The sequence below is a fragment of the Passer domesticus genome, chromosome 32 (assembly GCF_036417665.1).
Source record: "Passer domesticus isolate bPasDom1 chromosome 32, bPasDom1.hap1, whole genome shotgun sequence".
Taxonomy (NCBI): Eukaryota; Metazoa; Chordata; class Aves; order Passeriformes; family Passeridae; genus Passer; species Passer domesticus.
Genome location: NC_087505.1, coordinates 2,621,566 through 2,648,151, shown reverse-complemented (window position 1 = coordinate 2,648,151; position 26,586 = coordinate 2,621,566). Strand labels below are relative to the sequence as shown.

The following is a 26,586-nucleotide window of genomic DNA, read 5'->3' as shown; positions in this document are numbered from 1 at the left end:
CGCGCCTACGTGCGTGCGTGCGTGAGCGCGTCCGTGCGTGCGCGGCCCCGCGGGCTGGCAGGACCCGGATCGGCGGCGGCAGGAGCTGGAGCGGGGCCCGGGGCCCACGGCCGCCATCACGGATTTCCTGTGGGACAAGCGCACCGGCCTGGCTGCGAGGACGGTGCGTGGCGATGCGGGGCGGCGCGGCGCGGGGCGGGGCGGGTAGGCCGCGGCCGGTGAGGGCGGCGCGGGGCGGGCCCGGTTCGTGGCTCCCGGCGGGGCCGCGGTGGCGGTGGGCGGCCTGGGTGTCCCCGCGGCGGCGGCGGCGGGGCCGGATGGCCCGGGGGGACCGGCTCGGGGCCTCCCCGCCGAGGCCGCCCCGCCCTCCGGGCGCCTCTCCGGTGCCCGGTGCTTCCGGCCCCGCTCGGCGCAGGCCCCGCCCGGCGCGGCCGCCATCGCCGTGCCCGCACCGGCTGCAGCCCCGCTGCGGAGCGCGGCCCCTGCGCTCGCTCCGCGGAGCCGGGCCTTGGCGGGCCGCCAGCGCCGCCTTCGCGCTGCCTCCGGTCCGCGGGCTCGGGGGGAGCCCCGGGCAGAGCCGCCGTACCGGGCCCGCGGCCCGGCTCAGCCCGCCGCCGGGCCGGTTCGGCCTGTCCGAGCCCTGGCGGTGATGTCAGCGCTGGGCGGGGACGGGGACGCAGCCGGGGGCATTTTGGATGGGGGAGATTGCCGCGGGGACAGCGGGAGCTCCGGCTTCTCTCGCCACCCTGGCACAGACCGCCCCGAGGAGCCGCGGCTGCCCCGGGCCGAGGTGCTTGAAGCCGGGCTGGACGGGTCCGGGAGCAGCCTGGGCCAGGGGAAGGTGGCCCTGCACATGGCAGGGGTGGGGCTGAGTCAGCTGGAAGGTGCCTCCCAGTTAACATTCCATGGTTCCATGGTTCGTGCGTGGAACCACAACCCGCCTGGGGAGCGTTTGAGAGCTGTGGAGCACGGCCCGGCAGGGTCTGAGGGGCTGCACCCCCTGAGCCGCCTCACCTGGGATCCCCTTGGCTCCAGCCCCTCCAGAGGGGCAGGGCTGGGGGTCTGTTCGTGTCCTTGGGCTCCCCTTGGCTCCAGCCCCTCGTGTTCCCCCAGAGGGGCTCTGTTGAGAAGGTCTGCAGGGCTCTCTTGGTGCCCTTTGGGAGGGCAGGGTTTGCTCCTGGGTGCTCCTCCATGGACAGAGGGATGTGTGTCACCAATCTCCTGAGCTGGGAGGGGTCCACAGGCTGTCCTGATGTCCTTCCCCAGGACACCCCAAAATCCCCAGCCTGGGCACTCCTGGGAGCATTGTCCAGCCCCTCCTGGAGCCCTGGCAGCCCTGGGGCTGTGCCCGTGCCCTCTGGGGAAGAACCTTTCCCTGACAGCCACCCTAACCCTTGCTGACACAGCTCCAGCCGTTCCCTGGGTGCTGTCACTGTCACACAGAGCACAGACCAGAGCTGTCCCTCCTGGGGAAGCTGCAGCCCCCCGAGATCTCCCCTCAGTCCCAGCTGGACAGCCCAAACGCCCCCAGACCCTTCCCCACCCTTGTGCCCCAGTGCAGATGTCCCTTGGCAGTGACCCCGAGGCATCTCTTGAGGAGCTGCTCTTGATCACCCACTGCTGGATTATGCCTTTTTCTGACCCAGGGATGGGGCAGCTGAGAGGTGTTTTAAAAACTTTTATTCTATTCTCAGCTTCCTGTGAAGGGTGAGACAGTACGGATGTTATAATTCATGCATCACAATCAAGAATTAATTATTTCTTAATTACAATACATTATAATCATTTTTAGCTTTAGCCACACCATGCTGTAAATACTTTAAAGCAGATAATTTTAAATTACCCCTTGTGGGTGCCACTACAATGCATCTTTCATAGTTCTGTTTCTCCAAAGTATCTAGTCCTATTTGCAAGGCCACCTTCTGAAACTTGTCAGGCTTTGAGGGTTTTTATAAATCCATTTCTGACATTGCCCAGGGGCTCTGGTGCTCTCCAGGGCTTCATTTCACCTTCCTTGGTGCTGCTTCCCTCCTTCCTGGGCAGCTTAAAGAGAGGAGGTGCAAAAGCTGTTCTGGAGCTGTGGACAGTGGAGATGGGTGTGAGGAAGGGATGTCAGCCTGGCAAGGAGATCCAGGGGTCTCTTTCTGGGAAAGAGCACGGGGCAGGATGGCCATGGGCGTGTCACCCTGTCCTGTGGGGCTCTCCGAGGTTGCTGTCCCCTCTCTCAGATCCCCTGGAACACTCACACGTGCTGGGTTCCTGTGCCACACAGCTGTGAGTGCTGCCCTGCCATCCCCATGGGTGCCACAGAGTCCCTGCTGTCCCCACAGCTGCCTCATAGGGTCCCCGCTGTCCCTGTGGGGACTTCACAGGCTGCCTCACTGTCCCTGCTGTCCCCACGGGGTCCCTGCTGTCCCCACGGGTGCCTCACTGTCCCAGTGGGTGTCTCACAGGGTCCCTGCTGACCCCATGGGGGTTTCACAGGGTCACCACTGTCCCCATGGGTGTCTGACAGTCTCTGCTGTCCCCACGGGGTCCCCGACAGTCCCCACGGGGTCCCTGCTGTCCCCAGGTGATCCCCACTCTCCCTGATGGTCCCTGCTGTCCCACGGGTGTCTCACAGGGTCCCTGCTGACCCCATGGGAGTTTCACAGAGTCCCTGCCATCCCCACAGGGTCCCTGCTGTCCCCACAGGTGCCTGACAGTCCCTGCTGTCCCCACAGGGTCTCCGCTGTCCTCATGGGTCCCTGACAGTCCCCGCTGTCCCCACGGGGTCCCTGCTGTCTCTGATGATCCCCGCTGTCCCCACGGGGTCCCGGCTGTCCCCACGGGGTCCCGGCTGTCCCCACGGGCTCCCCGCTGTCCCCAGGGGTCCCCGCTGTCCCTGACGCTCCCCGCTGTTCCCAGGGGCTCCCCGGTGTCCCTGACGCTCCCCGCTGTCCCCGCAGATGCCGCACTCCCGAAGGTACCGCTCGTCGGAGCGCAGCAGCCGCGGCAGTTACCACGAGCGCTACCGGAGCCGCAAGCACAAGCGGCGGCGGACGCGGTCCCGCTCCAGCAGCAGCGAGCGGGACCGGCGGCACCGGCGGGAGGACAGCTACCACGTCCGATCCCGGAGGTGAGCGGGGCCCGCGCTGCCCTCCTGCCCGGAGTCACGGGGGTGGGCCTGGGAGGGACCGCTGGGGTCACCCGGTGCGCAGGGACACGTCCGGGGCTTTGGGGTGTGTCACACAGGGAGGGGCCGTGCCCGCCCCCCGCCCTGGGAAGAACTTCTCCCTTGTGCTGGGGTAGAATGTGGTGTGTTTGTGGTTTTGCTTGCCATCCTGTCACTGGGCACCACTGAAAGGTGTCTGGCACTATCCTGGCACCTGCATTGGATATACTGATGTGGGATTCTTCAGATTCACCCATGCTCGCCCTGGGTGCTCTGCCACCCTCCCTGGGAAGAACTTCTCCCTTGTGCTGGGGTAGAATGTGGTGTGTTTGTGGTTTTGCTTGCCATCCTGTCACTGGGCACCACTGAAAGGTGTCTGGCACCTTTCTTGGAAATACTGATGTGGGATTCTTCAGACAGGGAGGTGCCATGCTCGCCCTGGGCAGCTCTGCCAGTGCTCTGCCACCCTCCCTGGGAAGAACTTTTTTTGTTGAGGTAGAGCATGGTGTGTTTTAGTTTATGGCCATTGCTCCCCATCCTCTCACTGGGCACTGCTGAAAAGTGTCTGGCACCTTTCTTGGACATACTGATGTGGGATTCTCCACAGAGGGAGGTGCCATGCTCGCCCTGGGTGCTCTGCCACCCTCCCTGGGAAGAACGTCTCCCTTGTGCTGAGATACAATGTGGTGTGTTTTAGTTTGTGGTTTTGCTTCCCATCCTCTCACTGGGCACCACTGAAAAGAGTCTGGCACCATCCTGGCACCTGCCTTGGAGATACTGGTGTGGGAATCTTCAGAGAGGGAGGTGCCATGCCCGTCACCCTCCCTGGGAAGAACTTCTTTGTGTTGAGATAGAGCATGATGTGTTTTAGTTTATGGCCATTGCTCCCCATTCTCTCACTGGGCACCACTCAAAAGAGTCTGGCACCTGCCTTGGAGATACTGATGTGGGATTCTCCACAGAGGGAGGTGCCATGCTCGCCCTGGGCAGCTGTGCCAGTGCTCTGCCACCCTCCCTGGGAAGAACTTCTTCTTTGTATTGAGGTAGAGCATGGTGTGTTTCAGTTTATGGTTTTGCTCCCCATCCTATCGCTGGACACCACTCAAAAGAGTCTGGCACCATCCTGGCACCTGCCTTGGACATACAGATGTGGGATTCTTCAGAGAGGGAGGTGTCATGCTCGCCCTGGGTGCTCTGCCACCCTCCCTGGGAAGAACTTCTCCCTTGTGCTGGGATAGAATGTGGTGTGTTTTAGTTTGTGGTTTTGCTCCCCATCCTCTCCCTGGGCACCACTGAAAAGAGTCTGGCACCATCCTGGCTCCTGCCTTGCAGATACTGACGTGCAATAACAAGATTTCCTCTCAGTCTTCTCCAGACTAACGAGGCCCATCTCCCAGTCTGCTCATTAAGAGAGATGCTCCAGTCCCTTAATCATGGCCTAGTCATCCATCCTCACCCAGGTTCCACGTGACCCAGGCCTGCTCTGAGCTGTCACAGCCTGGGCAGTGCTTGTCACCAAAGCCCCTCACTCCCCTCTTAGGGAAACTTTTGTGTGACACCCAGGAGCCCCTCTGGCAGTGCCACCCACCACCTGAGCTGGGACTGAGGCCCCGTCACAGCAGTGGCTTCAGTGACCCACTGCTTGCTCTGTTTGACACCCCACGCTCCCAGTCAGACCAGTTTCCTTACTGGCTCAGCCCTGGTTTCTCACAGCAAAGTCTCAAACATCTCAGTCCTTAAAAATGGTTCAGTCTTGGTGCAATTACAAAGTAACAGCTCCAGCTGGTGCCTGCAAGGAGGGGTCCTGACAAAGGACCCACTGAGCCTTTATCCCTTCACACTTTCAGTACAGGAAGGTCTGGGGTCCTCAGCTCAGTGTCCCTCAGTGTCCCTCACCTGGCTGGGACACAGGTCCCTGTCCCCCTTGTTATGCCAAGGGTTGGCAGTTCATGGCTTCTTGCCTTGGCTCCCACCCCTCAAAGCACTGCAAAAGTTTTGGTGTTCCCAACATAACAAGGACATGGAACTGTTCAAACAGGTCCAGAGGAGGCTGGGATGTTGTTAAGAGGACTAGAACACCTTCCTCATGGAGAAAGGCTGAGAGAATTGGGACTGGGAGGGTTTCCAGCCTGGAGAAGAGAAGGCTGTTGGAGAATTGGGGCTGGGAGGGTTTTCCAGCCTGGAAAAGAGAAGGCTGTTGGAGAATTGGGGCTGGGAGGGTTTTCCAGCCTGGAAAAGAGAAGGTTGTGAGAGAATTTGGGCTGGGAGAGTTTTCCAGCCTGTAGAAGAGAAGGTTGTGGAAGAATTTGGGTTGGGAGAGTTTTCCAGCCTGGAGAAAAGAAGGTTGTGGGAGAATTTGGGCTGGGAGAGTTTTCCAGCCTGGAGAAGAGAAGGTTGTGGGAGAATTTGGGCTGGGAGAGTTTTCCAGCCTGGAGAAGAGAAGGTTGTGTGAAGACCTCCCAGCACCCTGCAGTATTAAAAGGGGCCTGCAAGGAAGCTGGAGAGGGACCTTCCATGAGGAACTGTAGTGATAGGACAAGGAGGAATGGGTACAAATTGAAAGAGAGAGAGTTTAGGCTAGATGTGAGGAAGAAGAGCTTCCCTGTGAGGGTGGTGAGGACAATGACACACAGGTTGGATGGGGCTGCCCCAACCCTGTCAATGTTCAAGGCCAGATTGGACAGCACTCTGGTCTAGTGAGAGGTGATGATGATCTTCAAGTCCATTCCAACCCCTCAACATTCCCTGATGCAGGGGTGTGCTCCCTGTTGATGGAGTGACCACATTACTCTGTGTCTGCTTAAAAAGGCAAAAAGCCCAGAAGTTTCTCTCCCAGTTTGGTACAAAGGCACTTCACAGGACCTTTGGGACTTCACCTCAGACCTGGGGCTGCCTGATTAGACAGAGGCCAAGAGGTCCAGCCTAGGTAATTTGTCAGACAGTAATTCACTAGAAAAAAAGAAGAGAACAAATGAAATAATCATTTTTGTGGGGTGTTTTAGCAGGAGCAAGGACCTCTTTCCCCAGCTCGTTTTTTCTGTGTAAGAACTCTGTTATTTTGCCTTTTATTATTAAACCTTTTAACATTTCCAACACTACCTCAGGAGCCATCCTGTTCATTTTACACCATTCAGGGTAGCTGGGCTATTTTAGATGTGCTGGGTCCCTCTGAGAGCAAGGACCTCTTGCTCCTGGCTTGGTTTTTCTCCAAGAGTTTTTTTGCTCTGCCTTTTATTAAACCTTTTTCTGTTTCCAGTACTACCTCAGAAGCCATCTTGCTAATTTTATTTGGGGTAGCTGAACTATCTTGGGTGTCCTGTGCTCCTCTGAGAGCAAGGACCTCTTTCCCCCAGCTCGGATTTTCTCTGTGGGAGCTTTATTTTGCCTTTTATTATTAAACCTTTTTCCATTTCCAGCACTACCTCAGAAGCCATCCTGCTCATTTTACACCATTCGGGGTAGCTGAACTATCTCGGGTGTGCTGGGTCCCTCTGAGAGCAAGGACCTCTTCTTCCTGGCTCGGTTTTTCTCTGCCTTTTATTAAACCTTTTCCTGTTTCCAGCACTACCTCAGAAGCCATCCTGCTCATTTTACACCATTCAGGGTAGCTGGGCTATTTTAGGTGTGCTGGGTCCTTCTGAGAGCGAGGACCTCTTGCTCCTGGCTTGGTTTTTCTTAAACCTTTTTCCGTTTCCAGCACTACCTCAGAAGCCATCCCGCTCATTTAATTCGGTGTAGCAGAGCTATTTTAGGTGTTCTGTGTCCCTCCGAGAGCTCCCAGACTAACACCTCCCCCTCCACATCCCCAGCTACGACGACCACTCAGCAGACCGCAGGGCCTACGACCGCCGTTACTGTGACAGCTACCGGCGCAACGACTACAGCCGCGAGCGGGGCGACGCCTACTACGAGCCTGAGTACCGACATTCCTACGAGTACCGGCGCTCCCGGGACCGCGAGGGCAGCTACCGCAGCTGCAAAAGCAGCCGGCGTAAGCACAGGCGGAGGCGGCGCCGCAGCCGGTCCTTTAGCCGCTCCTCATCGGTGAGTATCCTGCCGTGCCACGCCTGCCCTGTAACCTTTCTCTCTCCCAGGTGCTGAGCTGGGTAAGTACAAAACTCACTTTCTAAAAGCTCTCTCCGACTCGGCTTGAGATGTGTGCGTGCGTGTGTTTTAAGAGGAGTTTCGGTGCTGCCCGCATCCCTGGCGCTGCCCTGTGCCGGCTGGGCACGGGTGGCTCAGGCTGCCTCTCAGGTGGGGGGACAGGAGTGCCCCACGAGGCTGGCGGGTCCCCAGGGTGGTGCTGCATCTCCTCCTGTTCAGTGATGCTCACGGAGCCCCAGCCAGGCAGGATTTGTGCAAGGCTTGAACAGCCAGCGCTCAGCTGGTCCCAGTCCCAGAGAGCCTGTGACAGGTGACTGCCCCTGTGGTCCCTGTTTCGGGCCCTGGCTCTGAGGGTTAGACCCTGCTCCAGAGCAGGATCCTCCTGGGTGGGCCCAGCTGATGTGGGCTTTGTGGAGGAGCAGAGCTTTTGGAGCACTCAGCTCAGATGGAGGCAGAACCATCCCAGGCTCTTCCCGGAAGCATCCCTGGCTTTCTCTTCTTGTCTGTTCTGCTGTTCACCTTCCACTTCTGTTAGACCCCAGACACATTCTCTGCTCTGTGTGTGGAGCTCTCAGTGTTGTCTGGTCTGTTCTGGCTCTGTGTCCAGGGAGGGGATTGGGGAATGGATTTGGGTCCCAAGTCTGCTGGCTGGTTGCTCCCAGATACTGGGGATACTTAGCTGAGGAACCGAAGGCAGGAATTTTCTCTTCTCCGGCATAAAGCTCTTATCTGCCTCATCCCAGGGCTGTCCCTGTTCCCTGTTGGGTTCTGCTTCTCTTCTGGAAGTTAGCCCTTCCAGGATCAGCTTCTTTGGGGGAGGGTCTAGGAAGAAGTGTCCATCTTTCCCCAGGCAGGCACTGCGAACTTTCCATTTTGGATGGATCATTGTATCTAAAGCTGCTTTTCTCAAATCTCGGAGTTCATCTTTCCCTGAGTGTCGGGGCTGGGGGAAGCTGTGTGGGAGGTTATTGGAGTGGGATAGGGGTGCCTGTGGGGGCAGCCTGGGCTTGTGCAGGACCTCCCAGGCAGCACCTGCCTCCTGCTGCCCTTGCTCTGCTGGGGCTGGGGAGCCCCTCCCCGTGGCCTCTGGCCCTCGGCGTGCTCAGGCAGTCCCCAGGACCCGAAGGCCAGTGCTGTTCCTCTCTGAGCCCCCGTGGGAGCAAGAGCAGCCAGCCCTTTCCATGCCCATCAGCTCCCTCACTCTGACAGCTCTGCTGTCACACTGGTTCGGGTTGGGGCTGTTTGTAGGTTCTTTTTTTTCTTATTTTTTTCTTATTTTTTTCTTTTTCTTTTTTTTTCTTTTTTTTTTTTTTGCTACAACGAAAAGCAAACTGTTTTTTTCTTTTCTGAGCTAGTGTGTTGTATCTTGACATGTTCCCTTGCAATATCCCTATCGTTATATATTCCTCTGTGCCGTATGAATTGGCTGGGAATCTCCTCCTGCAACCCCTCCTCAAACAACCATGTGAATTTCCAAACCAACCAATGCGTGACGCTGGCTGCTGCGCTGGTTTGAAAATCTGATTGGTGAATGATGAATTCCCTGTCTGCCTGGGCCAGCAGCGGAGTCGACAGAGCAGCAGAAGGGCCAAGAGTGTGGAGGACGACGACGAGGGGCATCTGATCTATCGCGTCGGCGACTGGCTACAAGAAAGATGTACAGCCAAATCGTAACATAATTTAGCTCTCTAGTTAAGCTCCCATCGCAGTCGCAGATCTGTCTTATCTTTCTGTTTCATTTTATTTTCATTGTTTATTAAAGAGAAACCCTCTCCTTTTCCTTCCCCTTTTGTTAAAGCTACGTTTATATTGTGTATTGTTACTTGAAGTGCCAGGGAATTAGGGCAGCTGCCTTGTGCAGCCGGTGTCAGCCTTCCGCTGCTCCGGTCTCTCCAGCTGTGTGCAGGTTAGGTGTTGCAATGCATTCTCCTCTGCCCTGTGTATCGCTGCAGCCAGGTCCTGCTCCCTCTCTCAGCTCCTTCCCTCTCCTTCTCTCCCTCCCAGATGAGATTATCAGCACCCTGGGGGAAGGCACCTTCGGCAGAGTGGTGCAGTGCATGGATCACCGGAGGTATGTGGGGAAAGGGGGCCCACAGCTGGCAACGGAGCCTTTTGGGCATAATGTGAGAGCCTGGGGGGGAAATTCAGTCTCTTGGTTTTCAATATCCTCTGCTGCTCCAGGCTCTCACCCTCTTTGTGTTGCCCATGTGTTGGGGGAAGCAGCAGGGCTGTTTTGTAGGGAGGGAAAGGGACACCTTTGGTGGGCACCCCTTAATAATAACCTGCTTGGGCAAGGGAGGCTGGTCAGAAGGTCCCTTTCACAGGGCACAGCCCCTTTTACCTGCTCAGGACTCACCTTGTCCTTTCTTCCTGCTCCTCCCACAGAGGTGGTGCGCGTGTTGCTCTGAAAATCATTAAAAACGTAGAGAAGTACAAAGAGGCTGCTCGACTGGAAATCAACGTGCTGGAGAAAATCAACGAGAAGGATCCTGAGAACACAAAGTGAGTGTGCTCTTGGTGTTCAGCAGGAAGGGCTGGTTTCAGGGCTGGGGTGGAAGGGCTGCTTGGTGTTGTGTGGTTGAACGTGATCCTAGATGGCTTTGGAAGCATCTTGGCTTGCTGTGAGATACAGACTGAGCAGGGAAAGGAGGAGCCTGACGCAGGGGTGACACAGCTGAGCTGTGCCTGCAGAGCTGTTCCCAACTGGAATGTTTCTGTCAGTCTCTGTGTCAGGATGTTTGACTGGTTTGACTACCACGGCCACATGTGCATCTCCTTCGAGCTGCTGGGGCTCAGCACCTTTGATTTCCTGAAGGATAACAACTACCTGCCTTACCCCATCCACCAAGTACGGCACATGGCCTTCCAGGTGTGCCAGGCTGTGAAGTGTAAGTGTTCCCTGCTGCTCTCCCCCTGCTTTGGGCTGACCTGGGGAGCACTTCTGCAACTGGTGGCCCAGAGCAACAAGTTTTTGCTGTGGCTCTGAGCCCAAGCCTTCCTGCCCCTCTGGGAATGAATCCTCTTCATTTTCTGATGCTTGTGGGCTGGCAGTAGCTCAGAGCACTTCAGCATCCACCCCACTGCACCTTCTGGTGATCAATACAATAAATCTTTATGCTTCATCATGGCCTGGGCTTTGCCTGGCTGCTCACACCCAGGCTGAAATGTGGGTTCAACTGGTGCCAGTATGAGCAAACTGCACCAGTCATGGCTTTTTTTTGGGGGGGTGCAGCCTTGTTCTGCTTCTCTCCCCTCACCCAGACTCTCTTTGCTCCCTCAGTTCTGCACGACAATAAACTCACCCACACTGACCTCAAGCCAGAGAACATCCTCTTTGTGAACTCTGACTACGAGCTCTCCTACAACCTGGAAAAGGTAACACACTGCCTCACTTGCCTCTCCTCTTGGTGTCCCTGTCCTTGCCAGAGGGGTCAGACACTGCCCCAGGGGATGTGGAGTCCGTGCAGTCCTTCAGGGCTTTGCATGATCTGCCAGGCAGTGCTGAGTTGGGAGCAGGGTGGTGGGAGCTTGTTTGGGGCTGAGCTGTGGGGCTGCCACAGCTTTCCCCACCCGTGGTGCGCTCAGCTGGGTGAGGCAGGGCTGGAGCTGCCCGGTGATGGATCCCATTGTCCCCCGTGCAGAAACGGGATGAGAGGAGCGTGAAGAGCACGGCCATCAGGGTGGTGGACTTTGGCAGTGCCACCTTTGACCACGAGCATCACAGCACCATCGTCTCCACCAGGCACTACCGGGCCCCTGAGGTCATCCTGGGTAAGGTGGCACTGCATCTCTGCCAGGGCAGGTGTGCCCCTTGGGCCCTGCTGGGCCGGGGAGTGTTGGGCTTCCACATCATTCAGGAATTTCTGGGTTTGCCCTGAGAGATGGGAAACATTGATTTAACAGCTCTGCAGTGCTAGTTCCTGGGAAGGCCATGGTTACAGCCCTGTCATTATTCTGGGTTGGTTCCACCTGGAGAAAAGGAGCTTCAGGGGGGACCTTCTCACTCTCCACAGCTTCCTCATGGTGGGTTGGGCTCTGCTCCTAGGGAGCAAGGGACAGGACAAGAAGAAATGGCCTCAGGTTGTGCCAGGGTTGGACATCAGGAGGAATTTCTTCCTGGAAAGGGTGGTCAGGCATTGGAAGGGGCTGCCCAGGGAGGTTTGGAGTCCCCATTCCTGGAGGAGTCCAGGGAATGTCTCAATGTGGCACTCAGTGTCCTGGGCTGGGTGACAAGGTGGGGATTGGTCACAGGCTGGAGTTGGTGATCTTGAAGATCATTTCCAACCTTGCTGATTCCTTGATCCACTGTCAGCTGGTGATTTGGCATTGCTGCCAGCTGGGCAGTGTATTGCCAGCAGAGCACCAGGAGCCTGGCTGGAATAGATGTTATTTATTAGTCATTTATTTTTAAAAGAAAGAGGTATTTGAATTCTTGGGTTGTAACTGGATCATTTATTTAAACTACATTGTTTTTCAGAGCTTGGCTGGAGCCAGCCCTGTGATGTGTGGAGTATTGGCTGCATCATCTTTGAGTATTATGTGGGTTTCACCCTTTTCCAGGTGAGAACTGTGTTGTGTGGGTACTTCCCAACTGGTGAGAGGATGGTGGCTGCCTCCCTGACACTGATGGGGGTCCCTCCATCACTGCAGTCCTGGAGAGACACCCAGGGTGTTGGCCAGGAGGGGGTTCTGGGTGGGGGAACACCCAGGGCTGGAGGCACAACCACTGGAATCTCTATTCCATGCCTTCCCTTTACATTTCTCTCTCCCAGACACATGACAACAGGGAGCACCTGGCCATGATGGAGAGGATTTTGGGGCCAATTCCTTCTCGAATGGTCCGGAAGACAAGGTGAGCTGGGCACTGCAGCTGTGCCAGCCCTCCTGCTCCTGGGGGAGATCCCACTTTGGAGCCAACCAGCTGTGTCCCACCGGGGCTGGCACCTTGCTGCTGCTGCTGCGGGGGTGTTGTGCTCAGGTGTAACCTGCTGCCACCTTTTCCTGTGACAGGAAACAGAAATATTTCTACCACGGCCGCCTGGACTGGGACGAGAACACCTCAGCTGGACGCTACGTTCGGGAGAACTGCAAACCCCTGCGGGTAAGGCAGCTTGGCCCCTCCTCAGCTTCTCCCTCTGGGCAAGTTTGGGCCAGCAGAAGGGTGGGTGAAGGGAGCCTGGGCTGGCCCAGCAATAGGAAGCTGCAGCAGCCTGAGTTGAATCTGAAGTGGAGGACAAGGAGAGCATGGAAAGTTCAGGAAGTGCCCGGGGAGGGGAGGGTGTGTGACAATCTGTCAGTTCTGCACAGAGGAGTGCAGAGCTCAGCTCCAGGCTGAGTGACAGTGTGAACAAACCAGGGAACATCCCAGGACGGGGTGCACCCTCCTTGATCCTCACTTCCCCCTCCCCTGCAGCGATACCTGACCTCGGAGGCCGAGGACCATCACCGCCTGTTCGACCTCATCGAGAGCATGCTGGAGTACGAGCCCTCCAAGCGGGTCACCCTGGCTGAGGCCCTCAAGCACCCCTTCTTTGACATGCTAGGCATGGAGCCCAGCACAAAAATGTGGGACTCGAGCCGGGACATCAGCCGGTGACGCCACAGGTGCCAGCCAGCCCTCGGATTCTAGCCCCCGTGGAGGCCTGTGTGATTTCTATTCAGACACTTGGTGCTTTTTTTTTTTATATACATGAGATGAACTTCCTGGACACGTTTGTAAAGCTGTTAATATGTGAGATACTGTAAATAGCCCAGATTCTCTGTCGGCCTAGGAGCACCAGGGCCTGACCTGCTGTCGCTGCTGCCGTTCCCGTGAGGTGAGGGGGGCCTGTGTGTCCGTGCTGTAAATACCTCTTGTCCTGTGTTGCTTTGTCTCCTGTTCCTGCCCCCCTCGGTGTAAATACTCCAGGACTAGCAGCTCTCTGTAGCTTATCTGTTTCCTTGTAAGTTATGGAACTGGTGGGACTGCATGGGAATTATTTTTTGGATCAATGTCATAGCCCATCCCCACACCAGAGTTTTATAAGAATTTTGTACAGTCTTTGTGAAAAATAAATATGAAGTGAATAAAGCACCTGGTCGGGGTTTGGCCTGACAGCAGCTGATCCTGGGGTTGTTCTGCTGTGCCCTGTGGGGGGAAGGACAGGGATGAAAGGAACTTTGTGGTCCAGCTGTATCCACCTGCACCATCCCCCCCAAGCAGAGAGGAGCTGCAGGGCTGCAGCTGGACCCGAGTAGGAGCTGCTGTGTGGGGCAGAAACCAGGGACTGGCCCTTTCTTCATGCCCTGGGTCCAGTGTTGGGGTGGGAGGCAGAGAAAGGACAGGGGGCCCTCAGCTGTTCTCTTACCTGAAGGAACCTCTCAGCCTTGAGGAGTGCTGCCTGCTGGTGGTGCCTGGTGGAAAAGGGGTTGTGAGGAGCCCACATCCAGCTCTCCTACACCCACCCCAGGCCTGGCTGGGTCTTTTTGACTCTCTGCAGCTCTGCAGGCAGCCTGGGCCTTGCTTTGGGCTGTTCCCTGGGTGTTTCTTGGGCTGTGTCACAGCTGATGGCAGGGGGACAGTCTCGCTGGGGTGTGGGTGACATGTCTCTGCTGTGGCACCACCAGGCTGTCACCATGCAGAGGGGAAAGCAAAGGTCTGGTTTCACCTGGAGTGAGCGTGGGGAGCCTCAGGAGGGGTGACCCTGAAGGATCTCTGTGGGCTGTGATCCCAGCTCACTGAGCTTGGGCTGGGAGCCCTCCGTGCCCCCGTGCCCAGCCCCACGTGGGGCTGGAGGAGAATTAAACTGCTTCATACCTTGGACTTCAACAAAAGAACAAACCCAAACCCACAGCTTCCACCTCTGCCAGGAGCAGCTCCAGGTTTGGGCTGAGGTGGGAGCTCACCCGTGGGCTTCACAGAGGGTCAGAGGATTTCAGTTCAGAGCATTTTTAGCAGTGTGCTGAGCATGGCGGGGGACAGGGTAGGGATGGGGGTCCTGCTCCCCGGGAGGGGTCAGTGTGCAGTCCGGGGCAGCTGGAGTGGCAGGGTTTGGAGATTCCTATAAATAACTGGCCGGGAGCCACAGAGAAATTCCCCGAGTGCTCGGAGTGCTCGAGTCCCGCCTGGCTGTCGGTCCGAGTCCCGCCTGGCTGTCCGTCCGGCTCGGTGACAGCTGCTGGGGTAACGCCTGCGGGGACAGGGGAGCTGCGGGGGCAGCAGGAAACGGCACCGGGGCTGCCCGGTAAGAGGGGGAGCCGGACCGGGGGCACACGGGGGAGGAGCCGCTGTCCCGGCAGGTCCGGCTGGGCGGGGACCCGGAACCGGGGGGGAACCGGGGGCGATGGGTGGTGGATACCGGGACGCCAGGGGTTGATGGATAATGGCTACCGGGACACCGGGGGGTGATGGATACCGGGACACTGGGGCGGGGATGAGCGATGGATACCGGGATATGGAGGGTGGTGGGCGGTGGATACCGGGACACCGGGGGGTGATGGATAATGGATACTGGGACACCGGAGGTGATGGGTGATGGATACCGGGACCCTGAGGGGCGATGGGCGATTCATACCGGGATCCGGAGGGATGATGGGCGATGGATACCGGGACCCTGAGGGGCGATGGGCGATGGATACCGGGACACGGGGGATGATGAGTGATGGGTACCGGGACACCGGGGGGTGATGGGCGATGGCTACTGGGACACTGGGGGGTGATGGATAATGGATACCGGGACACCGGGGCGGTGATGGGCGATGGATACCGGGACCCTGAGGGGCGATGCGTGATGGATACCGGGACACCGGGGGGCGATGAATGATGGATACCGGGACCCCGGCGGTGATGGGCAATGGACACCGGGACCCCGGGGGGTGACGGGTCCCGTCGCGGCCGCCACTGTCGGTGACACCCGAAGGAACCGCGGGACGGAACCGAGACGGGCGCGCCGCACGTGACCCCGGGGACACGTGGCCGCGTCACGCGCGCGCCCCGCCCGGCGCGGCTGCGGCGCGTGCGCAGCGGCCCCCTGCGGCGGGCGGGGGGCGGTGTCGGTCTTCCCCGGTGACGTCACGGCGCGGCGGGGCCAATCAGCGGCGGGGCGGGGCGGGGCCTGGCGGCGGCGCCGGTCCCGCGGGTGCGGCGCGCTCCGGTCCCGGTCCCGGCCATGGCCCAGCGCGGCGGCCCCGCGGTGCTCCCGGACAACCCCTTCCAGGACCCCGCGGCGCTGCAGGCGCGGCCCGGCGCCGTGCTGGATGGCTACAACCCCTTCGAGAGCGACGCGGTGAGCGCCGGGGCCTGCCCGCCCACCGGGGCCTGCCCGCGGACCGGATCTTCCTCCCGGGCAGCGGAGCCCTCCCCGCCGCCGGCGCGGTCTCACCTGTCTCTGCTCTATCCCCGCAGCCGCCGCCGCCGTTCCAGACCCCCTCGGTAGCGCCGCCGCCGCCGGTCGCGGCGGGCGCGCAGCCCCCGCGGAAGGCGAGCCCCACCGAGCCCCGCAACTACGGCTCCTACGGCTCGCAGGTACGGGGCAGGCGCCGCCGGCCCGGCACGCGGGCGCCGGCGGCAGCCCAAGGTTTGTGTCCCGCCGTGTCTCCGCAGGCCTCGGCCGCCGCCGCCACGGCGGAGCTGCTGAAGCGGCAGGAGGAGCTGAACCGGAAAGCGGAGGAGCTGGACCGGCGGGAGCGGGAGCTGCAGAACGCGGCGCTCGGCGGTTCCCAGAGTGAGTGGCTGCGGGGCTGGGCAGGGACGGGGCCCCCCGGGAGCCTTCCTCGCTCCGGGAGCCTTCCTCGCTCCTCCTCACCGCCTTCCGCCCGCAGCGAGGCTCAACAACTGGCCCCCGCTGCCGTCCTTCTGCCCGGTGAAGCCGTGCTTCTACCAGGACATCCCCGTGGAGATCCCCGCGGACTTCCAGAAGACAGTCACAACCATGTACTACCTCTGGATGGGTGAGTCTGGGGGGGAAATCTCGGGGCAGAGCCCGGCAGCAGGGGGAAGGATGAATTTCCTGGGCAGCAGGGGGAAAAGATGAATTTCCTGGGCAGCAGGGGGAAAAGATGAATTTCCTGGGCAGCAGGTGGAAGGATGAATTTCCTGTGAATTTCTGGGGAAGTTGGGATGAACAGGTGGTGGTGGGGGTTGGGGGAGCCTGGCTGGGCTCCTGAGTGCCGTCCTGTCCCCCAGCCAGCACCATTGCTCTGTTCATGAACTTCCTGGCCTCGCTCGCCTGGTTCTGCGTGGATCCCAGCTCTGGCTCTGGCTTTGGCCTCTCCATCCTCTGGGCCCTGCTCTACACGCCCTGCTCCTTCGTCTGCTGGTACCGGCCCATGTACAAAGCCTTCAGGTGAGTCCCCCAGCCCTGGGCACCCACTCCAGCTCCTGGGAGCCTCTGGCTCTGCAGGATGTGCTGTTGCACCCCGAGCTCCCTGCTCTCCTGCTTCAAGGAAGGTTTAACAGCTTCCTTCTGTGCCCGTTTCTCCCTCCCAGGAGCGACAGTTCCTTCAACTTCTTTGTCTTCTTCTTCGTGTTCTTTGCCCAGAACGTGATGTACGTGCTGCAGGCCATCGGCATCCCGAACTGGGGGTTCAGGTGGGCTGTGTGCTGAGCCTGCAGAGGCAGGGCTGGGTGGGGAGCAGGGCAACCGGGGGCCTCAGCCTCTTGTTTTGCAGTGGCTGGATCCTGAGCCTGATAGCGCTGCGGACTAACACGGCCGTGGCCGTGATGATGATCATGGTGTCCCTGTCCTTCACGGCAGTGGCTGTGCTGGGCATCATTATGCTGAAAAAGGTGGGTTAGGGTCAAAGCCTGCACCAGAGCTATCCCTGATCCCTTTTGGGGGAGGTTTGGGCCATCACAGCTCTGTTTACCTGGGGTCTGCAGCCAGAGCCATCCCTGATCCCTTTTGGGGGTCAAAACTGTTTGGGAGGGACTTGTAGATAAAGCCATCCCTCATCCTTTTTGGGGGAAGTTTGGACCATCACAGCTCTGTTTACCTGGGGTCTGCAGCCAGAGCCATCCCTGATCCCTTTTGGGGGTCAAAACTGTTTGGGAGGGACTTGTAGATAAAGCCATCCCTCATCCTTTTTGGGGGAAGTTTGGACCATCACAGCTCTGTTTACTAGGGACCTGCAGCCAGAGCCATCCCTGATCCCTTTTGGGGGAGGTTTGGGCTATCACACCTCTTTTTACCTGGGGTCTGCAGCCAGAGCCATCCCTCATCACTTTTGGGAGAAATTTGGGCCATCACAACTCTGTTTACTTGGTGCCTGCAGCCAGAGCCATCCCTGATCCCTTTTGGGGGTCACAACTCTGTTTACCAGAGGCTTGCAGCTAAAGCCATCCCTCATCCTTTTTGGGGGAAGTTTGGGCCATCATAGCTCTGTTTGCCTGGAGCCTGCAGTTGGGGGTCACAACTCTGATTAACAGGGGCTTGAGCCAACCCTCATCCTTTTGGGGGGAAATTTGGGCCATGACAACTCTGTTTACCAGGGGCTTGCAGCCAAAGCCATCCATGATCCCTTTTGGGGGAGGTTTGGGCCATCACAGCTCTGTTTACCCGGGGTCTGCAGCCAGAGCCATCCCTGACCACTTTTGGGGGAAGTTTGGGCCATGACAACCCTATTTACCAGTGGCTTGCAGCTAAAGCCATCCCTCATCCTTTTTGGGGGAAGTTTGGGCCATCATAACTCATTTTACCTGGAGGCTGCTGCCAGAGCCATCCCTGATCCCTTTTGGGGGAGGTTTGGGCCATCACAGCTCTGTTTACCAGGAGTCTGCAGCCAGAGCCACCCCTCATCACTTTTGCGAGAAATTTGGGCCATCACAGCTCATTTTATCCGGAGCCTGCAGCCAAAGCCATCCCTCATCCCTTTTGGGTGTCAAAACTCTGTTTACCAGGGCCTTGCAGCTAAAGCCATCCCTCATCCTTTTTGGGGTAGCTTTGGGCCATCACAGCCCTGTTTACCCCAGCCCTGATTCCGGCCTCTCCTGCCCTGCAGATCCACTCCCTGTACCGCCGCACGGGTGCCAGTTTCCAGAAGGCCCAGGAGGAGTTTGCAGCCGGGGTTTTCTCCAACCAGGCCGTGCGCACGGCCGCGGCCAACGCCGCCGCGGGCGCGGCCACCAGCGCCTTCCGTGCCCCGTAGCCACGCTGCTGCCCGGCCCTGCCCGCCGGGCTCCTCCCGAGGGAGAGGAAGCGCCGGTCGCACTTTCACTGGATCCCCATCGGCTGTCAGAGTTGGCCTCATCCCAGCTTGGAAGTGCTGGTGCCTGAATGGTCTGCTGCTCTTACCCCCCTTGCTGACGGACAGAGGCTGTGCTGGTTTGTGCTGGTCCCCTCCCCTCGGCGGGGCGGGGAGTGCTGGGGCCGAGCCCTGAGCCATCGCCCTCCCTTCCAGCGCCAGCTGCTGGGGGCAGGAGCCTCCTCCAGATGGCTGGAATGGAACGCTGCTCCCAGGGACTGCGACGGTCACTTGCCTTCCTTGTGCTCTCCCGTTTCCCCGCCTGGTGATGACACTTGTGCTCCCTTAGGGCGTGGAGGGTGCCCTGCCCCCGTGTGCCCGGGGACCCCCATGCTCTGCCAAGAACGTCATCCCCCTCTTCCTCCTGGGGCTTGCTCCGGCGGGATGAGGATGGGGCTGGTGCTTTCCCCAGGGTGTCTCGTCCTTTTGTCCTGTCCCTTTCCCCATCCTCTCCCTCTCTTCAGGATGAGGAGGGCAGGGCAGGGACAGGCAGGGCTCGGGCAGCTGCTGCTTGTGGGGATCCTGCCTGTAGCCCAAGTGGACCCCAAAGCCGGGCTGGGTGCCGAGGAGCAGCCCTGGCGTTTACATGGCACCCCTTGCCTCCGGGGAGGGCTGAACAGCTCCTCCAGGCCCCCTCCGCACTGCTTGGAGGACTGAGACCCCCTTGCTGCCCCCAGCTCCCTTCACGCTCCTCGGGGGCTGAGCCAGCCCTGCCTCCCCCTTCCCTGCCCTCTGTCCCCTGTCCCTGGGGATCCCCAGGACACGTCTCACGCGTTGTGCTTCAGTCCATCTCCTCTCGGGTGCTCCCGGTTTGTCCCCGCAGCCCCGGGGCTGGCTTTGTGCCTTCAGCTGTGGGGGCCGGTGCCCTCCCGGTCCCGCTCCTCCGCTGCTCCCCGTGTGCTCTTCCCCGGCCGCTCCCGGTTTATTTAAGGAATAAATGAAGGTTCACTCTCTTCCTTCGCCGTCTCCGTTCGCCTCCCGGGGCTGGGGGGCGCAGCGGGGCCGCTGCCGGTGCCGCCGCTCCCGGGGGCGGTGTGGATGGACTACAGCTCCCGTCGTGCCGCACAGGGGCGGCCCCGGGGCGGGCGCGGCCGAGCAGCCTCCGCTTCGTGGGACCGTCCCCGCCGCTCCCGGCGCTCGCTGCCCGCCTCCAGCTGCGGCCCCGGGCGGTCCCGGAGGGCGCGGCGGCGGTGGCGATGCTCGGCCGCAGCCTTCCGCCGGCCCGGCGTCCCCGCGCGGCGCCGGGGCCGCGGGGAGCGGGCCGGACGGAGCGCCGGTAGCCGCCCGCCCCTACCGGTACCGGCCCCGGGCCCGCCGCCCGCGGAGGATGCTCCGCTCCGGAGCGCGGCTCCCGCCTGCCGGCGCTGCCCCGGGGGCCGCGTCCCGGGCGGCGGCTCTCGGAGCCCGCGGGGCGGGATGATCTCCCGGCGGCGGCCCGGCGCTCCACCGACGGCCAGGGAGGAGGCGGCGGTGCCGGGGCCGCGCTCCGTGTGCGGGCTCTAGGCGCGCCCCGGGCTGGCTGCGCAGGGAGCGGCGAGACCGCTTCTGTTCTCCGCGGAGCTTCTCCCGGCCCCGCGTGGCCGTGGGCGCTGCCCGAGCCCCCCCGCCCGGGGCGGTGAAGAGCCACCGTCAGCATCCTCCGGCGAGCCGAAAGGTGGAGCCCGGCCCGTTCCCGCAGAGCAGCTGCTCCTGCTCCCCGCGGTCCTGGCGCGGTGCCGCCGGCTGCCCCGGGGCTCCGGGGCCGGCCCCGAGCCGCCGCCCGCCGCGGCCATGCCCTCCCCCACCGACTCCAGCCGCTCGCTGACCGGCCGCAGCTCCCGCAGCCTCACCCACCTCCGCCTCCAGCGCACCTGGCTGCAGGTCCTGCTGGTCCTGGGGCTCGTGCAAGCCGTCCTGGGCGTCCTCATCGTCACCTTCAGCCTGGTGGCGGCCACCATCACTCCCTCCACCAAAATCCGGCAGTCCTGCCCGTCCTGGGCCGGCTTCTCGGTGAGTGCGGGGCCGAGGGGCGCGGGGAGGGGGCTGCAGCGCTCCCCGGGGGCCGGGCTCGCCGCCGGTCCCGGGGGAGGGCAGCCCCGCTGCTCCCCCACCCTCTGCCCGTGGCTGCCGCGGTGCATTGTGGGAGAATCCCAAGGGCTCCCCCAGGGTGACTCTGTGAGGGATGGGGACCCCCAAGGGGCGCGGGGGGATGTCCGGGGTACGCAGCCATGGGCGGGGAGGGGTGTGGGGGCACCAAAGGGCAGGGACAGGGGGGCGATGGGGGCTCTGCTCCGTCTGCTGGGTACTGGGGGAGGGCAGCACCCGGGGTCCCCCGTGGTGACCCTGCAGCACGGATCCTGGCCTGGGTTTGTGCCCAGCCGGAGCAGCCCGCAGTCCCCAGGCCCTGAATCAGCAGTTTCTCCCTTCTCGTGGCGCCAGGGCTGCTCCTACAGCCCCACTGCTCCCGGGCTGGCTGCAGGCCTGCAGGGAGCGGGGGGCTCTGCCCGCGGGCAGGGGCTGCTCGGAGCCCTTTTGCCCCACAGAGCCCTCTCCCTGTGCTCACCGTGGGGCTTGTGCACTGCAGCTGGCACTGTCCGGGCTGGTCGGCATCATCTCCTGGAAGCGGCCGCTCACCCTGGTGGTAGGTGTAGGGGGGACACCCTCCCGCAGGCGGGGGAGCCCAGGATGGGGAGGCCGAGCAACCCCGCCGTGCCCCCGGGCGCGCAGCCGGCTCCCTGCGCCGCCGGCAGCCCCTCTCCTCCCGCCGCAGATCGCCTTCTTCACGCTGCTCTCGGTGCTGGGCCTCATGCTGAGCCTCGCCGGCTCCATCCTGTCGTGCCAGAACGCGCAGCTGGTGAAGACGCTGGAGGCCTGCGAGAGGGTGAGGCTGAGCCGCGACCCCCGGGCTCGCTCCTGGCTGCGGGGGGCTCTGGGGAGCGGCGGAGCTGGGGTCTGGCGGCTCCCAGGGGATAGCACGGCATCCGGAGCTTCCTCGCAGTGCCTCTCGTCCCCAGGAGAGGGACACGTGTGTGTGCTGCCAGCCCCGCTCGGAGCCCCCGCCCGCCTCCTGCAGCCAGCAGAGCGAGATGCTGACCATGTTCCCCACCCCCAACTGCCGGAGCATCCGTGTGGCACTCAAGGTGGAGGAGCAGGGGGATACCAGGGCTCCCCGGGAAGCGGCCGCAGCCCCGGCCACGCTCTGCGGGCTCTGCAGCTCACCCCACTGCTCCCCAGGATCTCCTCTTCAGTGTCTGCGGCCTGACCGTCTTCTCCACCATCATCTGCATGCTCTCTGCTGTCCTGTGCTGCATCCAGATCTTCTCCCTCGACATCGTCCACGTGGTGAGTGCCAGCTCTGGCCCAGGAGCAGCTCCCGGGCTGGGGTGGTCCCTGGGGTGCAGATTAAAGGCCAGGATGCACATCCCTTGCTGGATCTCAGGGCAGGAGGTCTCAGCTCTCCCTTGTCCCCTCTCCCTGCAGCTGGTCCCACAGCGCTCGAGCTCTGTGACACTGGAGTGCACGTCCCCACCCGACACCTTCCTGCAGAGCATGATGATGGACTTCGAGGAGTTTGTGCCTCCAGTGCCACCGCCCCCCTACTACCCCCCTGAGTACACCTGCAGCTCCGAGACGGATGCACAGAGGTACCAGCTGGGAGCAAGGCTGGCAGGACAGGGGGGCCCGTGTGCCCCCAGGCTGGGCTCGTCCCACCCAGAGTGGCTTTTTCTGCTCTTGCCTCCACAGCATCACCTACAACGGCTCCATGGACAGCCCCGTGCCCCTCTACCCAACCGATTTCCCCCCGTCCTACGAGACTGTGATGGGGCTGCGGGGAGACAGCCAGGTGGGGGCTGTGGGGCCGTGGGCAGGGCAGGCTGGGCAGGCTGGGCTGCTGCTGAGCTGAGCCCTGAGCCCGCTGTCCCGCAGGCCACCCTGTTCGACTCGCAGCTGACAGAGGGCTCCCCCGCCTGCACCTGCGACCGCGTCCCCTCCATCGTGCTCAGCGGGGAAGGTGAGTGTTCCGGTGCTCCCTCCGGGCACGGGCGTGCGGCGGGGCCGTGGCAGCTCCGGCTCTTCCCAGCAGCTCCTCTCCTCGCAGTCTCCATGGACAGCGGGTCCCTGATCATGTCCGAGATCATGGACATCCCCGGCGACAGCAGCCCCTCGGAGGACTCGTGCCTGCTGGAGCTGCAGGGCTCCATGCGCTCCGTGGATTACGTCCTGTTCCGCTCCATCCAGCGCAGCCGCGCCGATTACTGCCTGAGCGTGGACTGCGTGCAGTGCAGCCACCATGCCCGCAGCCCCACGCTGGGCTTGCAGGGCCCCTTCGAGGAGCGGCCGCAGCCCCGCGTGCGGGGCGAGCGATCCTACTCGTGCTCCACGGCGGAGCCCGGCCCCGACGGCATCCTGGCGGGGGGAGCCGTCACCCACAGCTGCAACCGGCTGGTGGGGCCGGGGCGCTGCGCCGGGCCCTGCTTCCCCGAGGTGCGGCTCAAGGACAGGGGATCCTCGCTGCGGGGCCGCGGGGGTGGCCGCCCCACGGACACGGACACGGCCGCCGGCCGCCCCCGGCGCAACAGCGAGACCTCGTGCCCTTCGTCCCCGGCCCCGGGGCTGGCCCCGCGCCCGCTCCTGCGGTCACACAGTGACCCCGGCGTGCCCATGGCTGGCCGTGCTGGTAGGTGACAGCGACAGGCAGGGGAGTGTGGCGGTGTCTGTGCGGGGCGGCCGGGATGTGCCGCAGGGTTGGGCTGTGATTTTCTGCGGCCGGGCTGGGAATGAACGGGGGGAGCAGGGGAGTCTGCTGGGCTGGGAGCAGCAGTGCTGGAGGGTTGTGCTGCCCAGGCCTGAGGGCTCTCTCTGCTCCCAGCAGATTTCAGGGAAGTACTTTATACCAAAGCACTGGAGGACACCGTGTCCGACTCCTCCGCCGATACAGGTCAGGGCACTGGGGTGTACTGGGAGAGAAGGGGGGCACAGGGGGTGTCTGTAGCACTCTGGGGACTGAGCTCACCCTGCTGGGGCTGGGGCAATGGGGCCAGTGGTGGGACTGCTCCTGCTGACTGGGGATGGGACACAGCAGGACTCCAAGCCTCTGAGGATAGGTCTGCTGGGAGCAGCATCCTGGGGTGTGACAGTGGGGACAGGTCCATCAGAGCAGCCTCCTGGGTCTGTTGAAGCAGTGTCCCAGGTCTGATGGTGGGGATGGATCCATCAGAGCACTGTCCTGGGCCTGACAGTGGGGACAGGTCCATCAGGGCAGTGTCCTGTGCCTGTCAGAGCAGTGTCCTGGGTCTGATGATGAGGACAGGACTGCCAGAGCAGTGTCCTGTGCCTGTCACAGCAGTGTCCTGGGTCTGATGATGAGGACAGGACTGTCAGAGCAGTGTCCTGTGCCTGTCAGAGCAGTGTCCCGGGTCTGATGACGAGGACAGGACTGCCACAGCAGTGTCCCAGGTGTGATGACGAGGCCAGGACTGCCAGAGCAGTGTCCTGGGTCTGATGACGGGGACAGGACTGTCAGAGCAGTGTCCTGTGTGTGACAGTGGGGACAGGTCCATCAGAGCAGTGTCCCAAGTGTGATGACGAGGCCAGGACTGCCAGAGCAGTGCCCCAGGTCTGACAGCCCTCACCCCCCAGGGCTGTGCTCCGAGGCCTGCCTGCTCCACCGTTCCCACTGTGACTCCCCTCCGCTGCTCCGGGCTGGCTCCGTGGGGAAGAACAAGCTGCCACCCTGCAAGAAGGTGCCACAGCAGCTGTCAAAGACAACCACCCGCTCCCTGGGGGACCTCAAGGGCTACCGGGGCACCCGTGGGCTGGTGGCCAGGTTCCTGCAGAGACCCAAGCGCAGCCTGGCAGCTGGCACGGAGGTGTCTGGGCACAGCTTCCACGGGCACAAACAGGTGGGTTCTGGAAGCTACAGGGGATGGGCAACTCCTCCTTCCCAGAGAACTCCCATCCGCGCTCTCCTCCCTTCTCTCCCCATCAACACCTCCACCCAGGCCCTTCCATTGTTCCCCTGCTGCACCCCCGTGGTGTCGGCACCCTGGCTGCAGGCAGAGCGTTCTTCCTGCAGCACTGTCCTTGCCCAGCCCTTCCTGGGGGGCAGCTCCTTTTCCTTGATCCCCACTGGAGCCACAGCTGGGAAAATCGTGCCTGTTGCAATGGCTTTGCCTTTGCCCCTGAGTCACTGCACCCGGAGGCAGCTGCTGGGACATCCCCACAACTCAGCTTTACGGGACACCGGCGTCCTTGCGCAGCCCGGGAGGCCCTGACGGGACCCAACCTGTCCCAAATGCCAGTGTGGGCGCGTGATGCACGCCTCTGCCATCCCTGTCACCTCTGTCCTCCTGCCCCGTGCGCTGCCTGGCAGCGCTGGAGCTGGAGGGCTGAGCACAGGGGGGTGAGTGCAGGAAGGTGCCACGGGCAGGGGTGCAGTGCAGTGTCCCAGGTGTGATGACAAGGACAGGACTGCCAGAGCAGTGTCCTGTGTGTGACAGTGGGGACAAGTTCATCAGAGCAGTGTCCCAGGTGTGATGACGAGGACAGGACTGCCAGAGCAGTGTCCTGTGCCTGTCAGAGCAGTGTCCCTGGTCTGATGGGGCAGGGGTGTCATGGGCAGGGGTGTCACAGGCAGTGGTGCCACGGGCAGGGGTGCCATGGGCAGGGGTGCCACAGGCAGGGATGCCACGGGCAGGGATGTCACGGGCAGGGGTGCCACGGGCAGGGGTGCCACAGGCAGGGATGCCACGGGCAGGGATGTCACGGGCAGGGGTGCCATGGGCAGGGGTGCCACAGGCAGGGATGTCATGGGCAGGGGTGCCACGGGCAGGGGTGCCACGGGAAGGGATGTCACGGGCAGGGGTGCCATGGGCAGGGGTGCCACGGGCAGTGGCGCCACGGGCAGTGGTGCCACGGGCAGGGGTGTCATGGGCAGGGGTGTCACGGGCAGTGGTGCCACGGGCAGGGGTGTCATGGGCAGGGGTGCCACAGGCAGGGGTGCCACAGGCAGGGGTGCCATCCCTGTTGCTGCAGCCTGTCCCCACGCATTGCAGGTTCCCTGGAGTGCCTGGCCGGGCGCAGAGCGGCCCCACGAAGGAATCCACCTGCAGAGCTGTGGGGACCTGAGCTCCACGTCGTCCCTGCGGCGGCTCCTGTCCGCGCGGCGCATGGAGCGCGGCCGGCCCCGGAGCCTCAGCGGGGCCTGCAAGGAGAGCGCGCTCTGAGGGCACGGCCCCTGCGGGGACCCTCCACTCTAGGGGGCAGCCCCGCTCTGGAATCAGCCCTGGACATTGCTCGGACATTGCTGCTGCTGCCCTGGTGGGGCTGGGCCCTGCACTGCTGCCCCGGGGGTTCGGCTGGGCCCCCTCCCCAAGTTTGGGGCTGGTCCCCTGGGGTGTCTGCTGGGGGGCCGGGACAGCTGTGCCTGTCCCCTGCCTGTCTGGGGTGGTTATGCCAGTTCCTTGCCCTATTCCTTCTTCTGGACATGCCTGTCCCTTGCCCTGTCCCTTGTGCCAGCTGTGCCTATTCCCTGGGATGGCCACGCCTGTCCCCTGCCCTGTCCCGTGTTGTGGCTGTGCCTGACCCATGCACTGGCCATACCCTGTCCCCTGTGCCAGCCATGCCTGTAGCCTGGCATGGCCGTGCCTGTCCCCTGTGCCAGCTGTGCCTGTAGCCTGGCATGGCCATGCTGTCCCCTGCCCTGTCCCTTTGGCTGGCTATGCTGGCTTGATCCCCGGTCCCTTGTGCCAGCCATGCCTGTCCCCTGTCCCCTCCACTGGCCGTGCCTGTCTTCTGCCTTGTCCCTTTGGCTGGCCATGCTGGCTTGATCCTCGGTCCCCTGTGCCAGCCGTGCCTGTCCCCTGACCTGCCCCTTGTGCTGGCCTGGTCCCTGGGCTCCGTGCCAGCGCGCCCGTAGCCCGGAACTGCCGTGCCTGTCCCTTGCTCTGTCCCCTGTGCCCCGTTCGGTCCCGGTGCCGGTTCCTCCCCGCCCGGCTGCGCCCGGGCCGCGCTGCGGGGCCGGTCCCGCGGCCGCTGCCCCTCGCTACAGACCGAATAAAGGTGGTCGCCGCCGCCCACGGCGCCGGTGTCACGGGGCGGGCGGGGCGGGGCGGGGCGGGGCGGGGCGG

The 26,586-nt window shown here is 62.1% G+C and overlaps 3 protein-coding genes and 1 long non-coding RNA gene across 8 annotated transcripts; 3 read left to right on the top strand and 1 right to left on the bottom strand.

Moving 5' to 3' along the window:
- The first annotated feature begins 2 nt into the window (after window positions 1–2).
- CLK2 (CDC like kinase 2) lies at window positions 3–13,328 on the top strand. 2 transcript variants are annotated; one of them, XM_064401792.1, is made up of 13 exons: window positions 3–163; window positions 2,949–3,118; window positions 6,964–7,198; window positions 8,822–8,915; window positions 9,263–9,329; window positions 9,644–9,760; window positions 9,980–10,146; window positions 10,539–10,633; window positions 10,900–11,029; window positions 11,736–11,818; window positions 12,031–12,110; window positions 12,269–12,359; window positions 12,672–13,328. In XM_064401792.1, the coding sequence occupies exons 2-13, from the start codon at window positions 2,949–2,951 to the stop codon at window positions 12,852–12,854; spliced, it is 1,512 nt and encodes a 503-aa protein (XP_064257862.1). In that variant the 5' UTR covers window positions 3–163; the 3' UTR covers window positions 12,855–13,328. The 2 variants fall into 2 exon arrangements, with proteins under 2 accessions (XP_064257862.1, XP_064257861.1); XM_064401791.1 differs by having other exon boundaries at window positions 8,819–8,915.
- LOC135288406 (uncharacterized) lies at window positions 12,957–20,580 on the bottom strand. 3 transcript variants are annotated; one of them, XR_010351532.1, is made up of 4 exons: window positions 20,312–20,580; window positions 13,606–13,651; window positions 13,333–13,385; window positions 12,957–13,222 (listed from the first exon to the last, which is right to left on the bottom strand). It is a non-coding gene; the product is annotated as an uncharacterized LOC135288406 (long non-coding RNA). The 3 variants fall into 3 exon arrangements; XR_010351533.1 differs by having other exon boundaries at window positions 20,329–20,580; XR_010351534.1 differs by lacking the exon at window positions 13,606–13,651.
- SCAMP3 (secretory carrier membrane protein 3) lies at window positions 15,313–19,434 on the top strand. Its single transcript, XM_064401793.1, has 8 exons — window positions 15,313–15,522; window positions 15,642–15,761; window positions 15,840–15,960; window positions 16,058–16,186; window positions 16,422–16,581; window positions 16,725–16,826; window positions 16,907–17,024; window positions 18,236–19,434. Exons 1-8 carry the CDS (start codon window positions 15,406–15,408, stop codon window positions 18,380–18,382), a joined length of 1,014 nt encoding a protein of 337 aa, XP_064257863.1. The 5' UTR covers window positions 15,313–15,405; the 3' UTR covers window positions 18,383–19,434.
- Window positions 19,464–26,532, top strand: ENTREP3 (endosomal transmembrane epsin interactor 3). 2 transcript variants are annotated; one of them, XM_064401789.1, is made up of 12 exons: window positions 19,464–20,467; window positions 21,042–21,098; window positions 21,228–21,338; window positions 21,472–21,597; window positions 21,692–21,799; window positions 21,938–22,101; window positions 22,202–22,301; window positions 22,385–22,469; window positions 22,557–23,135; window positions 23,328–23,396; window positions 24,098–24,360; window positions 25,513–26,532. In XM_064401789.1, exons 1-12 carry the CDS (start codon window positions 20,249–20,251, stop codon window positions 25,681–25,683), a joined length of 2,052 nt encoding a protein of 683 aa, XP_064257859.1. In that variant the 5' UTR covers window positions 19,464–20,248; the 3' UTR covers window positions 25,684–26,532. The 2 variants fall into 2 exon arrangements, with proteins under 2 accessions (XP_064257859.1, XP_064257860.1); XM_064401790.1 differs by having other exon boundaries at window positions 19,470–20,467; window positions 23,331–23,396.
- The last annotated feature ends 54 nt before the right edge of the window (window positions 26,533–26,586 follow it).

What these genes read in the sequence shown, in the direction of transcription:
- CLK2 (XM_064401791.1), top strand. Translation starts at nt 2,949, where the DNA reads ATGCCGCACTCCCGAAGGTACCGCTCGTCGGAGCGCAGCAGCCGCGGC. An exon ending in AAGGATCCTGAGAACACAAA is followed by an intron (nt 9,761 to 9,979) that starts GTGAGTGTGCTC and finishes TGTTTCTGTCAG; the next exon opens with TCTCTGTGTCAGGATGTTTG. An exon ending in GGTGTGCCAGGCTGTGAAGT is followed by an intron (nt 10,147 to 10,538) that starts GTAAGTGTTCCC and finishes TTGCTCCCTCAG; the next exon opens with TTCTGCACGACAATAAACTC.
- SCAMP3 (XM_064401793.1), top strand. Translation starts at nt 15,406, where the DNA reads ATGGCCCAGCGCGGCGGCCCCGCGGTGCTCCCGGACAACCCCTTCCAG. An exon ending in ACGGCTCCTACGGCTCGCAG is followed by an intron (nt 15,762 to 15,839) that starts GTACGGGGCAGG and finishes GTGTCTCCGCAG; the next exon opens with GCCTCGGCCGCCGCCGCCAC. An exon ending in GGCGCTCGGCGGTTCCCAGA is followed by an intron (nt 15,961 to 16,057) that starts GTGAGTGGCTGC and finishes TTCCGCCCGCAG; the next exon opens with CGAGGCTCAACAACTGGCCC.
- ENTREP3 (XM_064401789.1), top strand. Translation starts at nt 20,249, where the DNA reads ATGCCCTCCCCCACCGACTCCAGCCGCTCGCTGACCGGCCGCAGCTCC. An exon ending in AGCGGCCGCTCACCCTGGTG is followed by an intron (nt 21,099 to 21,227) that starts GTAGGTGTAGGG and finishes CTCCCGCCGCAG; the next exon opens with ATCGCCTTCTTCACGCTGCT. An exon ending in CATCGTGCTCAGCGGGGAAG is followed by an intron (nt 22,470 to 22,556) that starts GTGAGTGTTCCG and finishes CTCTCCTCGCAG; the next exon opens with TCTCCATGGACAGCGGGTCC.